The 17,628-nt window shown below is 37.5% G+C and overlaps 1 protein-coding gene across 18 annotated transcripts in view; it reads right to left on the bottom strand.

The window, feature by feature from the left end:
* Nucleotides 1–17,628, bottom strand: part of camk2g2 (calcium/calmodulin-dependent protein kinase (CaM kinase) II gamma 2) — a 59,240-nt gene that overhangs the window by 20,528 nt on the left and 21,084 nt on the right. For all 18 annotated transcript variants that reach the window (XM_028467834.1, XM_028467836.1, XM_028467826.1 and 15 more), the window contains exons 4-12: nucleotides 16,187–16,241; nucleotides 15,274–15,339; nucleotides 9,762–9,834; nucleotides 5,527–5,629; nucleotides 5,232–5,315; nucleotides 4,118–4,212; nucleotides 1,762–1,884; nucleotides 1,416–1,499; nucleotides 1,297–1,339 (exon numbers count right to left, since the gene is read on the bottom strand). In XM_028467834.1, coding sequence (XP_028323635.1) covers nucleotides 1,297–1,339; nucleotides 1,416–1,499; nucleotides 1,762–1,884; nucleotides 4,118–4,212; nucleotides 5,232–5,315; nucleotides 5,527–5,629; nucleotides 9,762–9,834; nucleotides 15,274–15,339; nucleotides 16,187–16,241 — 726 coding nt within the window. The remainder of the gene's footprint in view (nucleotides 1–1,296; nucleotides 1,340–1,415; nucleotides 1,500–1,761; nucleotides 1,885–4,117; nucleotides 4,213–5,231; nucleotides 5,316–5,526; nucleotides 5,630–9,761; nucleotides 9,835–15,273; nucleotides 15,340–16,186; nucleotides 16,242–17,628) is intronic.

Genomic DNA, 17,628 nt, shown 5'->3' with positions numbered 1-17,628 from the left:
CTGTCAGTCTTCCTCAGAAGCATCTGCTGATTGCTTTGATGTGCCCTTATGAGTTATTTCTGGGCATGGCTAACTTGACAGTTCTGTCAGGCTGGCCACGCCTGCTGTCACCCTGGAGAAGAGAGTCCCAACTGTCAAGTTGACCATGCCCAGAAATAACTCATAAGTACACATCAAAGCAATCAGCTGAAGCCTCTGAGGAAGACTGACAGTTGGCAGTCGAAACATGTCAGGAGATCAAAGTAATTCTCCTGAAAAAAGTTGTCTGAATAAATAAAACTTTTAACATATTATTTCCTACTGTCAAGTTGGCCAGTCCCAAAAAGAAAAAAACTCATAAAGACACATGAAAGCAATCAGCAGAAGCCTCTGAGGAAGACTGACAGTTGGCAGTCGAAACAAGTCAGGAGATCAAAGTAAATTTCCTGAAAAATGTTGTCTGAATGAATGAAACTTTTAACATATTATTTCGTATTGTCAAGTTGGCCATTCCCAAAATGAAAAAACTCAAAAGGACACATCAAAGCAATCAGCAGAAACCTCTGAAGAAGACTGACAGTTGGCAGTCGAAACATTTCAAGAGATCAAAGTAAATTTAAACGAAAATCTACTGAAAAATGTTGTCTGAATAAATGAAATTTTAACATATTAATTGAGGTATAGTTAAGGTATATATTTCAGCAGACGCTTCTGAGGAAGACTGACAGTTGGCAGTCGAAACATGTCAGGAGATCAGAGTAAAGTTCCTGACAAAAGTTGTCTGAATAAATTAAACTGTAACATTTTATTTCGAACTGTCACTGTCAAGTTGGCCACGTCAAAGAAAAATATCAAAGGACATATCAAAGTGATCAGCAGATGCTTCTAAGGAACCTGTCAGGAGATCAAAGTACATTTCAAAGTAAATTTCCTGAAAAAAGTTTTTTATTTCAGCTTGCTGCAATTATACCTCATTTACTTCACTTTAATGGGAAGTTTAGGTAAAATTTATAAACAAAGAATATATACAATTTAGGAATGAAATATATCCATGAGGCTAAAAGGTTCAACCTCACACCTGTAAAGTTTTCTCAAAGTCATATCACTAAAACCTCAATGATCTACATCTATGAACTGAACAGCTTTATTCTAATAGATTAACAATATATTAACTAAAGTGTTAAATGAAATCAATGGAGAAGCTTAGGAAGAAGAAATCAAAGCCAACCACTCAGTCAAAAGATGTATTAGAGAAGATTTGGGCTTTTCTGACAATCACTCAGTGCAATCAATCAGAAACTGTCTACTTAAGCTCACCTGAAAAGTTCCTGGATACCAACATTGTTGTGAGGATGGCTCCCTAAAAAAAAAAATAAATAAAATAAAATGAACATCGTGTTTTCACATTAATGTCTTTAAGTGTGTACTTTACTCACTTTAAGCTTTCTCCTGGCGTTGAACTTGCGCAGACATTCCACAGTTTCTTGACGGTGCATCATGGAGGCCACAGTGGAGCGTTGCTAATGCACAGAAATCATGTTATTTTATTATTTTATTATTAGTAGTTTCTTCCTCAAAACTGTTTATTTACGTTAGTGAGGATAAGATTTTTATTTTTTCTATATTCACACAACTAAACTCGTCCTTGAACTAGAACTGAGGAGGAGAGTCTTTGGACTATGTCGTGTTCTTCCCTCATTGTGTCATTGTGTGGCTGTTTAATGAGATCGATTACACAAAGGAAGGAGTGACTTTCATTAGAGACGACAGAGTGTGACTTACGCAGACCCAGGGATGCTTGATGGCCTGGTCGGCAGTGATTCGTTTGGCAGGGTTAATGGTTAACATCTGATTAATCAGATTCTTGGCCTCGGGGGTCACTGTGTCCCACTCCGGAGAGGGAAACTGGAAGAAAGGCAGAAAGGAAATAAGGAAACAATGAGAACGAGCGCTCAATTCAACTTCTACACACACACTATTACATCGTAATGAAGTTTTTACATAGTTACATAAGCAATTTGCTTAAGTCAAAATAGAAATGAGTAAGAAAATGCTCAAAAACTGCAGAGAAATTAATAAATTGACCAAGTAAATGTCTTGTAAAACACATCTAATGGATTCAACTTTCTGTTCACTGCAAACCTTTAACCTTTTGACTGTGAACAGATCATTTTTTTTAAAACATTTTAAGACTTTTTCATCACAGTCTCATCACTGCAGGTCATAGAAAATCACATTTTCTACATCATCTGTTCCAACATATTGTATTTTTGAATAAGTTTAGTGTGTTGTATTAACGGTGACTAACATGTTCTGAATTGAGGAAAATCAAAACCTAATAAATTTGTGGATTCATCACATGTGGGGTCGCCTTAAATGTCTAAAAAATATATAAAATAATGAAAATTATATCTTTATTTGATTTATTTTTTTTAATTTATTTCCATTTGTATTATTTATCTATTTTGCACAGTCAGTTACAGACAAATAGGTAAAAGTGACATTTTGGAGAAGTGCTAGTCACAGTGTCCACCTGTCATCACTCATATCAGCCACACTCATTAGACGTGACGGATTCTAATTACAGAAATTAATTCAAGTAATAAATTCCCATTTCCCAACGGACCTGAACAATATCTGATAAATAAGCCCACTGCTGTTGTAATCTATTTTACATACGAGCAACGCATAACGTGACTTAGAAATTTGTGCTAATGTGTATCATTCATGCTGTAAACTTTTAAATCAGGCGTAGGCAACTGGTGGCCTGCGGGCCACAAGCGGCCCGTAGCCTCATTTTGTGCGGCCTCAAAATTAAATGCACAAAATGAAAACACACAAAAGGGAAAATATGACTCCAAAACCACACAAAATGACAACCTATATTTAAGAAAGAATTGTGAAACAATAAAAACCACAAGAAAACACACAAATTTTCTCCAAAACGACGACATAAAAAGACAAAGTTACTCCAAAAACACACATAACAATGACAAAAAGACAGAAAAACACAAAAAAGCACTCAACCCACACGAAACACGCAAAAAAACTTAAAAAGGACAAAAAAAATACACAAAAAATAACAAAACCACACAAACGACAACAAATATAAATCAAATGACTGCACACTACTCCAGATTTTCTCCAAAACGACAACATGAAAATACAAAATTACTCCAAAAACACATAACAAATAATACAAAATAACAGAAAAATACAAAAAATGACATGAGAGTCTAGACATATAAAACACCTAAAAACAAGACAAAAGGACAACAAACATAAATTCACAGAAAAAAAACCAAAAGAAACATCAACCAAAAGACTCAAAAATATTTTCTGCAAAATGACCACATTCAGATAGAAAAATACCCCCAAAACACACATAACAAAAAACAGATTAAAAACCGAACCCCAACATAAAAGAACACACAAAAAAACCACAAAAGAAAAACGAAAATACAGAAATTCACCAAATAATACACAAAATGACAACAAAAACACACAAACACTCAAGACAAAACATGCAAGAGGAGTAGAAAAGTAAACAGGAACCTTTGTTTAAACATGTGTTATTGTTGAAATTGATCATTCTTCTATAATGTGGCCCTTGGATCAGACAATTACAATACTGTGGCCCCCACACTGAGGAAAGTAGCCCACCTCTGCTTTAAAGATTCACCTTACAAAATATGCTTCACATAATCATAAAAATCATAATTATAATTGTTGAAAGAAAGTGAGCTATGAGACATGGAATCAAACCTCCTGCAGGTCTGTTTGTTTTGTTCTTATTGTTGAACCTTCTTTTATATCTTGTTTTATAATCTGACACTCGGTCAATATTTGAACTCCTGTCGGCTTTGTTGTGTGTTGATTTGACTCTTCTGTTTATTTAGTTATTTTATAATGCTCTGAAGAGGCTGATTAAAATAAACAAACCCAAATGTCAGACCAAAAAAAAAAAAAAGATCATCAAAGCAGTTTGGTTCTCAAGCTCTAGATGAGACACAAAGAGAAACCTTGGATTTAAAAAAACATAGCTGCTCATTAAAGAGGACAGATTTGTGGACTTTAACGTTCTGCTTCTCACACCACTTCAGTAAATGGAACAGATAAAGTTCTGAGATTTACTCACGTCGTATGCGCCGGCTTTGATTTGTTGGTACAGTTTGTGTTGGTCCTCGTCCCAGAAGGGGGGGTAACCCACCAACAAGATGTAGAGGATGACACCTGACAAACACACAGACAATAGGCTTCTGCACAGCACAAGTAAGGGATGAGGAGAAACATTTGTGCAGTTTAAATCATGTGCCACACACTTCACTCTCATCAAATTCTGACCGTGATTGTTCAACAGGCACACTGTAAATGTTTTACTTTGATCAAATTAATACTTTTTGAGGTATGGCTAACTTAGTGAGGGGGGCATGTGTTGATTTTTGCACATCCTTATTTTTCTTCCATTTTCCAATATCTCAGGAACTACACCACATAGGAAACTGGAATTTGGTACATGCGTTGGCCTTCAGTAAACAACTTTACATATGTTCCAGCTCCCTGTAATTTAATCAGCTTTGAGCTATGTACATAGACTGTTCACATGACTAATGATTAGTCACATATATGCATTGGTTCTTGGGTGACAGTCTCTAAAAATCAGAAAAAACACTTTTTTGACTGTTTTCATTCATAACTACACGTAGGAATGTAAGAAAAAGTCTGAAATCTGTTTTCATTTATAGTATAAATTGGGATATAAAATATTTTTTCTTTATGCGACGTCTTCATTTTTATTCTGGACTCCAACTTTGGGTTATTTCACCACTTGTCGATATTGAAAATCCTTGCATTGAGGCAATCGTAGCTCACCTCTAATATATCCAATTTTGAGGGGCTGGCGTGTCCATCAAATAGGATGTTTAGCAGATATTTTTAGATATCTTGAGAGAGTAGATGGAGCTGTATTACTATACCAAATTTCAGTTTCCTATGTGGTGTAGTTCCTGAGATATTAGAAGCTGAACATGGAGGAAAAATAAAAATGAGCAAAAACCAAACACAAACTCACTGAATCGTTGCCTATTGGATAATCACAGGACAATTGGTAAAAATGTCTATTTTTTAGACTGAAGCGGGTGGGATGTCCTGAAAATTTGTTGGAATGATCCAAGACCTAAGTCTGATGTTTTCTTGATTTCTCAATCGGTGAAATAATCAATTTTGTCTCTGACTTTCGTTGCCAAACTCACCACAGGCCCAAATATCCACCGGTTTTCCATACGGGTCCTTTCTCAGCACCTCTGGGGACAGATATCCAGGAGTCCCAGCAAAACCTGGCAAATCAAAATAAATGTCTGATTTATTTAGGTATATTTCATACATTTTCTTGTTTTTTTTATTTTATTCAGGGCACTTTGAGTGTAATTGAGCACTCTGACCTCTAATTCTACTACTTGCCTACTAAATGTTAGCTTTATGGGTCATTGTAATCATCAGTGTGTAATCTCTGCACATGACTAAACAGGATAATGAATCATGTCTTACCAAACCATGCCTGTTGGTCTCCTTGGACCTCGATAGCAAGACCAAAGTCTGCGAGCTTCACTGCAGCTCCTTTCATCTTACTGGCCAGGAGTAGATTTTCTGGCTAAACACACATAAAATAATTGATCTGGTTAAAACATTTTACACTGAAAAGCTTTTTTTTCCCACTTAAGCTTATTTACACAATATAAAACCTATAAGAGATTTGATGCATTTGAATGCATGTAAACGCAACGAAAGTAGAACTTCGCTTTCTGGGGTCGCCAGATGGCTTCAAGAAACAAAGAATATTTTTTTCAATAATTTCCACCCATTTTTGCCTATTCTATTTTTACCATTTTTCTGGAACTACATCAAACTTGCAATATTTTAACCTATTTTAATCACTTTTTCTTGACATATTGTTTCTCCTTTTAATGCATTTTTGCTACATTATTCTAATTTCTGCCACTTATCCATCAAATTTCAATGCCTTTTCTGCAAAATGTTTCCACTTTCAAGACATTGACCCATTATCGTCACTTTTAACCTCTTTTCACCATATTTCATGCATATTTTTGCCAATTTAACCACATTCACAATTTTTCACACCCATTATTTGCCAGTATAAACTAATTGTTACAATATTGACAATTTGAACCCTTTTTTTTTACAACTTTTTCTGTCTGTTTTTGGCCACTCTAACCAACTTTTAACCAATTTCTGTGGTTTTTAAAATCCTATTTTCCCACCATTTTTGGTCACTTTTAAATCATTTTATTTGTGATTAAAACAAGGATTTACATCTTGAAGATGACTATATACTATGGCGCAAATTCTTATAAACTTCCTGGATAACAGTGGATATTATTCAGATGAAAAAATAAATGTGGTTATCACCATCATTTTGCTGACTTTATGGATGGACCCCAAAAATCTCTCCCCTTTATTCCTCCTTATAGATGGACCTGTCTCCACATGACTGTTCTTCAATGTCCATGTCTGTGTTCAACCACATTCAGGTAGACATTTTAAGGCACTTTCACATCAGCCAAAGTGCTCTTCATGCTCCGTTTGTGCAGGCGTGAGGTCGTAGGTGAATCCTGCTACGGTGCTATTATAGCGTGAATGTCGAGCGAAGAAAGCAAAGGAGAGCAGGCTCTTGCTTTGTGATGCATATTCTGCTACGTCTGCGTTTGCCTCGTCGATACTTCATCCTGTATTTGTGGTAACTACAGGTGCAGAGAGGAGCCGCTGTAGCGAGGGGCTGATGGAGGCAGACGTAGAAAGAGAGAGATGGATGGAAGGTGGCATAATGAGTCCCTACGCAGCAGCAGCAGCATCAGCCGGGTGACCTCACCCTATAGTTACCATGGCAACCCAGCCTGCCACCAGCCAAGAGCACTAGGCTCTTTCTCTCCACTTCTTGTTTTCCCGTCGGCGCCCCCCCCCCCCAGTCAGTGACGAGTGAGGTCATGACAGTGTGTTGACAATATCTGTGTATTTTATGTCCCCGATACAAACAATGCAGGAATGTCTCCTCCATATTCCTCATTTATAATGCACAACTAGTATTCATAGTATTTACACATAGTATTTTGACCTTAAAAACATTGCCATCATTCCTCTTTAAGCTTTTTTCTAGTTTTTTTTATTTTTTTTACTTTCAATGCATATTCTTTTCAAAATAAAGATGATAATGCTACAGCCAATTATTGCATAAAGTGCATAAGAAGCTGATTACAGTACCTTAATTGTTTACATTTTTTGTGATTAATAAATGCAATCTTTAAGAAACATTATGTGCATTTTTTCGTGGCATAACATGCCATCAATTATACATACTAGTCGATAATCGATAAAAAGCAACAATTTAATTTGAGCTGCTCACGCTCTAAAGTTATTATTTTCCCGTCATGGTCATTTTTGAGTAACGGCTCCAAGCAGGGGTGGGGTCAACTGTACTTGTAATTGCTTAATTGATAACTAATTACAATTATTGCACTATTATAATTGTAATTGAAAAACGATTACTGTTGTAATCGTAATTGAATTGTGAATTGACTCCAGGAAATTGACTTTGTAAATGTAATTGGTGTGGAAATCCTATTAAAAATTGTCAATTATAATTTGAGAACCTTGTTACAGTTTTAACGGCTTACACATGCGTAGTTAACAATTATTAAAATATGTTTCCTATTAAGTTTACCTTTCAATTTTCTTGAGGATCATTTTACCAATTAAAAAAATTTGAAATCGAGGGCTATACTGAAAGAAAAAAGGCTGAGACGCCCACACCAAAAACATTAAAACCTATATTTTCATGGATAAGGAAGCATAATAAGGAAACCAAGAGATGAAAAACAAATTAGATGATTTAATCTAAAGCTGATTTAAGGCATGGGTCAAAACTGACTTGTTATCATAAGGGATGCTAACTGAAAGCTAACACAAAAGGAAGAATACGATTTATGGGGTTATTTATTTCAGGCTCAGTAATTGTGATTAATTTAACTAGTACAGTGCCCGTCAGAAGTATGTATTTATATTGACATTAACAGGAATTCCACAGTGTGGATGGGAAAATATTCGGGGTGTATATACTGTATATATTTTCTTTTGGTAGCCAGAACATCACCAAAATTTAATCAGCTGTTCCTTAACCCATTATCAACATTTCCTGAAAATTTCATCAAAATCTGTTCATAACTTTTCATGCTATCGCGTACAGACAGACAGCGTCGCACTGCATTAGCTTAGCATTAGCATACAATAGAATAGAACACTGATGACATCACTGTTGATGACATCATCAGTTTTAAACATTCTTGGAACACCAATGACATCACTGTTGATGACATCATCAGTGTTCTAAAAATATGTTTGACAGAAGTTCCACAGTGTGGATTGGTCAAATCAAGTTGGTTTTAAAATGGTTTTGGAATGACCAAATTACTCCAAAATTACGGATGCACACAGTAGGGGTATGCGCAAGCCGTTGACACGTTTCAGGTCGGTCAGACACGGCGTCGGGGAGATATTTGCTCCATGGACACACAGACCTTTCTAGCATTACAGATAGATAATTGAGAATGCAATTGTAATTGTAATTGTAATTTCAGAGGAAAAATTATAATTGTAATCTTAATTGGAAAAAATGCCATTCACTGTAATCATAATTGAGTTGTAACTGAACATGGATAACTGAAGACATAATAGTAGTAGTAGTAGTAGTATTAGTAGTAGTAGTAGTAGTAGTAGTAGTAGTAGAAGTCATAGTAGTAGTAGTAGTCGTAGTAGTAGTAGTATTAGTAGTAATAGTAGTAGTAGTAGTATTAGTAGTATTAGTAGTAGTAGTATTAGTAGTAGTAATAGTAGTAGTAGTAGTATTAGTAGTATTAGTAGTAGTAGTAGTATTAGTAGTAGTAGTAGTAGTATTAGTAGTAGTAGTAATAGTAGTAGTATCGTCGTCGTTTCGTCGTCGTCGTTCGTCTCGTCCGTCGTCGTCGTGTCGTCTTCGTCGTCTTCGTCTTCGTCATTCGGCGTCTTCGTCGTCTTCGTCTCGTCGTCTTCTCGTCGTCGTCGTCGTCTTCTTCGTCGCGTCCGTTCGTCTTCTCGTCGTCGTCGTCGTCGTCTCGTCTTCGTCGTCGTCGTCGTCTTCGTCGTCGTCGTCGTCTTGTCTTCGTCGTCGTCGTCTCGTCGTCGTCGTCGTCTTCGTAGTCGTCGTCGTCGTCGTCGTCGTCTTCGTCTCGTCGTCGTCGTCTTCGTCGTCTCGTCTTCGTCGTCTCGTCGTCGTCGTCGTCGTCGTCGTCGTCGTCGTCGTCGTCGTCGTCTTCGTCGTCGTCGTCGTCGTATTCGTCGTCGTCGTCGTCGTCTTTCTTCGTCGTCGTCGTCTTCAGTCGTCCCCTCCTGTGCGGTCTTCGCCGCTTCCTTTCGGCGCCCCTCCACCGCTCCCTCGTCCCGCCGTCGTCTCCCCCCCCCGCTCTTTTAGCCTGGTCTGCTTTCATCAGTCCTTTGGAGGGGTGGAGTTTTTGTGCTGGGTGGGGTGTGTGTGTGTGTGTGTGAGTAAGGAGAGGGATGACGTTCTTCCCCTAAGATGTTCTTAGCGTCACTGCATGACGTCCGTTGCACGTGTGTGTGCTCAGTGGATCTCCAGCAGGATGTTCATTTATTTAACAAGCAATATCTGCACATCTGCACCATGCAGCTGTATTGCCCGCCCACCATCACCACCCTCCCCCATGTCTGGCACTCACCTTAAGGTCCCTGTGCACAATGTCATGCTGGTGGATGTGACTGACGCTCTCCAGAATCTGATTGATGCAGTGGCTGCAGGAGACAGACAGGGGGACACAGACACGTCTGTTAGTCCACTAAAAACAAAACAAACAGGAGTAAAACACTTGGATTCTCTCCAGCACTTTTGATTTACAGCGTTTCATCTTAAATAAACGACAGGATACTTAAATAAAGCAGAGAGAGACAAATAAGATCCGGCGCAATGACACGCCCATGAATCCTCAGCAAAATAAAGTCCCACAGAATGCTTCCCGAAGTGCACTAACACCATTAAATTGAAATATTCAGAGCTCAAGCCTTTTTATATCTTAGATTTATGGACAGCTATCACAGCTTCACTCTCATTCACTTCCTGTTATCTCCACACAACACTAACTATGTTTTATTTCACACTTGTCACGACTAAATGAAAGCATGCACACAAACAAACTGTTGTTTTAAAGAAGAGTTTCATTCAAAGGAAGGAGCTGAAAATGTTGTGAAATAAAGAAAAAAATAGATTTAAGTGAAAGCATTGAAGTATTTTGAAAAGTTAATCAGAATCGCTGTTAGCTTAGCGAGTACCTCAAAAACTAACACATGTCTAGAGCAGTGGTTCTCAACCTGTTCAGCCCACGACCCCCAAAATAAAGGTTACAGAGACTGGGGACCCCCGCTGTTCCTGAAGGTGGTTGAACACAGACACGAACAATAAAGAACAGTCATGTGGAGACAGGACCATCTATAAGGGGGAATAAATGGGAGAGTTTTTTGGGGTCCATCCATAGTCAGCCAAATGATGGTCCATTGTTCTATGAATCTGTGATAACCACATTTATTTATTTATCTGAATAATATACACTGTTATCCAGGAAGTTTATTATCATTTGTGCCATAGTATATAGTCATCTTAAATATGTAAATCATTGTTTTAATCAGAAATAAATTGGGTTAAAAGTGACCAAAAAGGCTGGAAAAGGTGGTGAAATGGGTTTTTTTTTATTTTTTTTTTTTTTTTTTTTTTTTTTTTTTTTTTTTTTTTTTTAAAGGATTTTTTTGGCTCTAGTGGCCTTTATATGACAGTTGCTTGACAGGAAAGGGGTCAGAGAGAGCAGGGAATGACACGCAGGAAAGGGTCCCAGGCCGGGAATCGAACCTGGACCCGCTGCAGGTGAGGAACTATAGCCTCTGTACATGGGGCGGGCGCTCAACCCACTGAGCTAAACACCGCCCCTGAAATGGGTTTTTAAAAAAAACATCTATACATCTATCCATTTTCAGACCTGTTTTGTCCTATTTCAGGATCGCGGGGGTCTGCCGGTGCCCATCTCCGGCTCACACCGGGCGCTAGGTGGGGGTACACCCTGAACAGGGCCCCAGTCCATTGCAGTTGTAAATTAGAGTGGACAGAAAAAGTGGTAAAAAGGGTTCAAAGTGTCAACATTGGCTTAAAAGTGGGAACAATTAGTTTAAACTGGCAAATAATGGGCATGACAAATCATGAATGTGGTTAAATTGGCAAAAATATCCACGAAATGTGATGAAAAGAGGTTAAAAGTAACAATAATGGGTCAAAATATATGCAACATTAGGTGGGAAAAGTGGTGGAAAGGGTTAATAAGTGCTGAAAATGTCTTGGAAACGCATTGAAATTTGATGGAGAAGTGGCAGAAATGGGAGTGATGAAGCAAAAAGCATTAACAAGAGCAAAAATAGGGCAAGAAAAAGTGATGAAAATATGTTACAATATGGCAAGTTTGTTGTAGTTGCAGAGAAAGGGTAAAAATTTGCAAAAATTGGCACAAGAAAGGCATCAGGTGACCCCCTCCCAGTGTTTCGTGACCCTAAGGTTGAGAAACGCTGGTCGAGAGAATACCCCATTATAAACCAAACACAAAACAAATGTGTTGTCGATACTTTACATTTTTTCCTGAAAGTTCTCCTCCCACTTGTTTAATCTGTCTTTACATGTACTCACGTGTTTCCAGAACAATTAACAAGGTCACAAAGTAATTACGGGCGCCAGAAGCAATGAGTTAGCGCTAAAAAACATAGTAGGTCAAATAACACATTAATGGTCTTAATGGTTCAAGCTCACATTTCTAACCCAACTCCAGCATTTTTCCACTCATATCTGCACATTGGCTGTTACGCAAATGAATAATATTGGCATTTCTCTCTTTAAAACACACTCGTGGGCCTGACTAAGGGGGAGGGGGAGGGTCAGTCCGGTTCAGAGTTAGATCAGCAGCACTGAGCCTAACTCTGAGGGAGCTTTGTCCTCTCCATGAGTAAAAGTAAAGCTCTTGATGCCGTGTCCAAATTAGGAAAATGTTGCTCTGCTCATCAATTCCCACACACGCACACACAATGTTGTTTCTACCCCTTCCTCTGTATTTGTCCATCCTTTTATGGCTCAAAATGGTGTTTTTGGCAGGCGATGACTCATTCCCGGGATATTTTCGATATCGCTAACATATTTCAATTGAAAAAGACAAATTTGTGTGTTTGGAATAATTAGCTTCATAGCAGTGAGTGATTTTTTTTTTAATGCAATGAGAAGGCCTTGCTTTGAACCGGATTCCTCTGGAGTTCTAAAGATGTGCTGTGGTAACTGGTTTGTTTCAGTCACAATTAATCAAACCGTTTGTTTCGCAGGTCGCATTTTGGGAATTTTTTATTTTGGAGGCCAAGTCAATGCTGTAAACTGTTTGTTGTGTTCCTCAAAAGATTTGTTTGAAATCTTGTGATCAATGTTGGACAGGGGGTCATGACGGCCACCATGGCTGGTCAGCAGTAGTACTAAATCCTTTGGTCTGATTAGAAGTTGCAGCTTAAAGTATCTCAAAGTACCTTAGAGTACCTTAAAGGGGACATATCATGCTAAATCCACTTTTTTAGCCCTTAAATGCATTTTGTTGTATATTTAGAGTGCTTAGAAGTACAGAAAAAATCAAATTAGTCTCTGCAGGTGCTCCGTAGTTATCTTTATATTCTGTTTTGCTCATATTTTTCAATCTGTTTCAATTTTTCTATTCTCTATTACGTTTTTTGAACTATTACATCACAGTATTTGCAGCGGAACTGCCAAATTAGGACATCAACTCCAGGTCCAACACTTCGAGCAATCCGCCATTTTTATTTCTCGCTTTTATTTCGTAGTCCAAGCTCAAGGATGCCGGAGTTACGAGAGGTTAAGTCAAAATGTTTGGTTGTTGGATGTAGTAACCCACACGCTTCATTACAACATCTCCCAGCATCAGAACCTTTTCAAAGTGCCTGGTTGAGTTTTATTTTTCACAGAAATGTACCCACATCTGTGGTTAAGGTCATTTTTGTGTGCGTGAAGCACTTCAAGGATGACTGCTTCAGCAACCTCCACCAGTATAAAGAAGGATTTGCCGAAAGACTTTGTCTGGTTGAGGGTTCAATTCCTTCTATCTTTGGAGACGATGAACAGAGCACTTCGGTAAGCTGTAAATAACGCTAAAAAGTGTGATGATAAGACGTCCCTGTCATTGTTTTGTTAGCATTAGCATTTGCACCGTCTTCAGACTTCATATGTTAGCGCTGTGTGCTCGTTTTAGATCCTTGATGATATGGCCTACGTGATTTAATTTAAGTCTAAAGTTTTCATTAGTCATTTTATTTTGCCGTTTTTGTCTTTGAAAAGACTGTATTAAAATGCATTTCGTGACGTTAGCTTGGCACTAGCGTTAGCTCGGTGCTTGTGTTAGCTCACTTGTTAGGGTTCTGCAGGTTCATCATCTTCATTTTCATCTCGCTCCACTGGGTCCGACTCTGGCTCAAACATGTAAGGCTGGATGGACAAGTCTTCCGTTGTTGATATTGTGTAAATAACCTCTGAATAAAAAGTTTATGCGCCGCTACATAGCCGTATCACTTCTATCAAACCACAAAAATGGCCGAGCAGGGTGGAGTTGAACCGAGTGTCACCTGAAGAGGGGGCGGGGTATGGAGTGTCTCATTTGCATTTAAAGAGACCGCACCAAAACGAGTTGCTCTCAGAAGCACATCAGAAAAGGGGTTGAAAAGGGGCCTGTGGAGCTATAATAATGAGGAATTCAGACCCAAGCATTGCAGTTCCGCTTTATATAGACCACAACTGTATGATTTATATGTAAATATAATTTATAAGATATTTTGGCACACCCCTATTATCTCATTTTTTATAAAATCAGATTATCCTGCGGTCTGAGATTTGTGAATTTGTCCCGATAATCAGCTCAATAACAGGGCGGGGCCGACAATCGTAAATATTAAACTCAATATTTACGAGCAAAACTCTTCATGTGAGGAAAGCCGACGATTCCAGACTCATGACCCTGTGATTTGTGACATAAAACAGAAATGCAGCCAATCAAGAAGCGAGACTGACTGAGAAACACGTAACGCTGCGTTCAAGGCAACTCGGAACTCAGCATTTCCGAGTTGAAAATTCCGATCTCCGAGTTCAACTGAAAGTGTTGAAATATCCTAAACATGGCTGACAGAATAATATCAGAATATTTTTTTTTTTTCGAGTAGGAGCTCCGACCTCAGGTGGCGTTCCAAATCATTTTTTCAAGTAGGAGGTCAGACAATCCCGAGTTCCGAGTTGCTTGGAACGCAGCATTAGATCACGTTGTTAGATCTTGTTTAATCACGTGAGATTTCTGTCTTCGCTGAAGATCGGTGGTGGGACGAAATGGAATCATTCTGTGTGTGTTGGGATTATCAGAACGCGCACGCACACGCACACACACACACACACACACACACACACACACACACACACACACACACACACACACACACACTACGATCTAAACTGTTCCATGCCTGAATTTTTAATATTATACATCAATATTTTATAGCGCTTTTCTGGGTACTCAAAGTCACTGTACAATGAAGGGAGCAGTGTTGGGGTTCGGTGCCTTGCTCAAGGGCACCTCGGCACTGCTAAAGAAATGCCCTGGCACCTCTCCAGCTACCAGAACAACTTCCATTTTTTTGGTCCGCACCGGGACTTGAGCTGGCAACCCTCCGGTTCCCAAACCACGTCCCTACGGACTGAGCCACAGCCGCCAACCTTCAATGTGTGAGATATGTTCTGTACCCGCCTTAAGAAAACAAGGTAAACAAAGTGAAAAAAGTAGGAAATTAATCTTTCTAATGGCCAATGAATCACTGTTAATGACCCACAGAAGAAAGAGTTTTCTCTACTTAGCCAAAGAAATTAGGGGAAAAAAGACTTAATAGGTAAGTGGGAGTTAATAGAGCTAAATTGTCCAATAGATTTCCTCTTCACATGTGGAGACATGAGTAAGAACACTGATTTAAACAGGTTTGCCATCTATAAATAACAGTGTCAAAATAAAGTGTCTAAAAACACTGTTTCCATCACTGAGCAGTATATCAGGTTTTTTTTTTTTTCTTGTTTGCTTTGGTAACTCAACATTTCTACTTCAACAACCTCAAAAACTTTACCTGGCATCTGCTTCGCTGTAAAATTCTCTAGCGACGATGTCTTCGAACAGCTCTCCTCCAGTGACACTGCACACAAAGGAACGCACAAGTAAATACACAACAAACATATATATTATTACTGTATACGCACACAGAAACCAAATTTTGCATTTCTTTCTCAGACTTCTTTTAATTTGTTGATTATATAACCCATGTGACTGACTACAATCTACAGAGTATCTTATAATATAGGCTTTAGCAATTGCCAAAGTTGCGTGTTTTTTCCTTCGATGTCACAACTGCTGCACAAATGAGACCAAATGCAAAACTTGGTATTTACAAAATAGACAAATGATCTCCTCCCCAAGTTATTAGGCTTGAAATAAGACATGTTTTATACACTGATGTGAGATTTGGTATTTCACAAAAGGCCAATTGTGAAAGTTCAGATACGTCTGTAGAAAGGCTGACTTTAAGTAAGCAGATAAAAGTTTTTATAATGCACTTCTTTATTTAGTACAAGGAAAGTATTGTCTTGCTTGAACTTTATCTGAGAAATACACTAATGTGAATGGAAGCTGTCTGACTTTAAATTCAAATTAAATAGACTGAATACTAATCAATCTTTTTCATTTGATTCTTCTATATTTTCTACCTTATTTTCTACCTTGTGCATGTATATATCTATTATAATTATTGTTATTATACTTTTCTTTTTTCTGTTTTGTTTAGTTATTTGCTTCAAATGCGTTTGTTTTTAATCTGTGTGGCATCCAGCATGGACAGCAAAGAAAGAATTTCATTGTACAGGGAAAACATGTTTCCGTACTGTGCACATGATTAGAAACACTTTCAATCTTTTGTCCCAATATTTTGTACAAATAATAAATAAAAACTACTTGTGTGTGTGTGTGTGTTAACAGGGTTTTCTCACAGGTCAAAGACGAGGTAATGGAATCCTTCCTCTGAGATGCTGTCATGCAGTCGAACTGATGAGAGAGAAACAAACTTTAATTAAAAACCATTGGCTTGGTTAACCATCCTTTATTCATCTGGAAGTTAAACCAGAAAGTGTCAGCTTCACTACAGTATCCCACACTGAATGTGCGCTCGCTCGGAGCATAAAACACGTTAAACTAATGTGATTACGCTGTTGCGGTATCTGTCTGCGATTATCATTTAAACCTCAATACAAATCTGTGCTCCATTACAGAGAATATTTCACTTTTTTGTCATTTTTAGAGCCAAAACAAACAAGATGATCAGTAGGGAAGCTCATTGGAAACAACAGGTTATTAAAAGTTTGAAAATGAGGAAACCAGTCGATGATGGGACATTTGATGGCTACAAAGTTGGATTTCATTCACTGACCACAAATCACACATCTACGTGTGAGTTATGGTTTAAGTCAGGGGTGTTGAACTCAATTTAGAATTTTTTTTTTTTAATTTGTGAAGGAAAAAGCAAATATTCAAGCAAAATCCTGATTGTTAAGCAATTGGTCAAAATTCCTCAACTTTGCAGCTAATTTCCTGTAAATTTGCAATGCAAGTAATTGGGATAATTAGTGAGAATTCTCCAGGTTTTTGTAAATAATTGTGATTTAATATTACAGTAAATAATGTAGTACTAGTGCAATCTCCATCATATTTCATCTACAACTGCAATGATAACTTACAAAAAGTCCTGTTTTTGCTGTATTTTTTTTTTTTTTTTTGAACCCATCATCAAGCTCTGCAGAAGCCTGATAACGATCCTGGTCATTTCAACATACTGGATAGTTGACCTTGAGGACCAGGATTGGGGACCCCTGGTCTAGATTATCAACTTTTATTTGTGAACTCCCAGAAAAAACATAAAACCCAAGGATTCAAGTTGGAAAACAAAACAAATATCAACTAGTTAGTATTGGTTATTAGCTAATAATCCGTGTACGCTTCATTCCTTGGTTATTCCGTTTTAAAACCAAATCAAAATAACAAATAAACAAAAATACAGAAAAAATATAAACCAACCAAGCAGAGTTTTTCTGTTTTAAAATGAAATATTGTTCTGTTTGTGTGATATTTACCCTGGAACCAAAAATAACAACCCTGGATCAATCTGACACTGAGAATGTTCATGTACATACCTTTAATTTAAATGTTCTCCTGCACTACTTATCAATGTTCTACTGCACTATTTTCCTTTTATTATTATTATATTTTATTATTATCTTTCTTTTCTATTATTGTCCTTCTTTTTATCTTAATTTTTTTTTTTTTATTTATTTGTATTTGTATTTTTTATTTTTATTTTTTTATACTATTACTATTATTATTATTATTATTATTATTATTATTATTATTATTATTATTATTTTTATTATTATTATCT

Source organism: Gouania willdenowi, chromosome 15, assembly GCF_900634775.1.
Source record: "Gouania willdenowi chromosome 15, fGouWil2.1, whole genome shotgun sequence".
Taxonomy (NCBI): domain Eukaryota; kingdom Metazoa; phylum Chordata; class Actinopteri; order Blenniiformes; family Gobiesocidae; genus Gouania; species Gouania willdenowi.
This window is presented reverse-complemented; position numbering and strand designations above follow the sequence as displayed.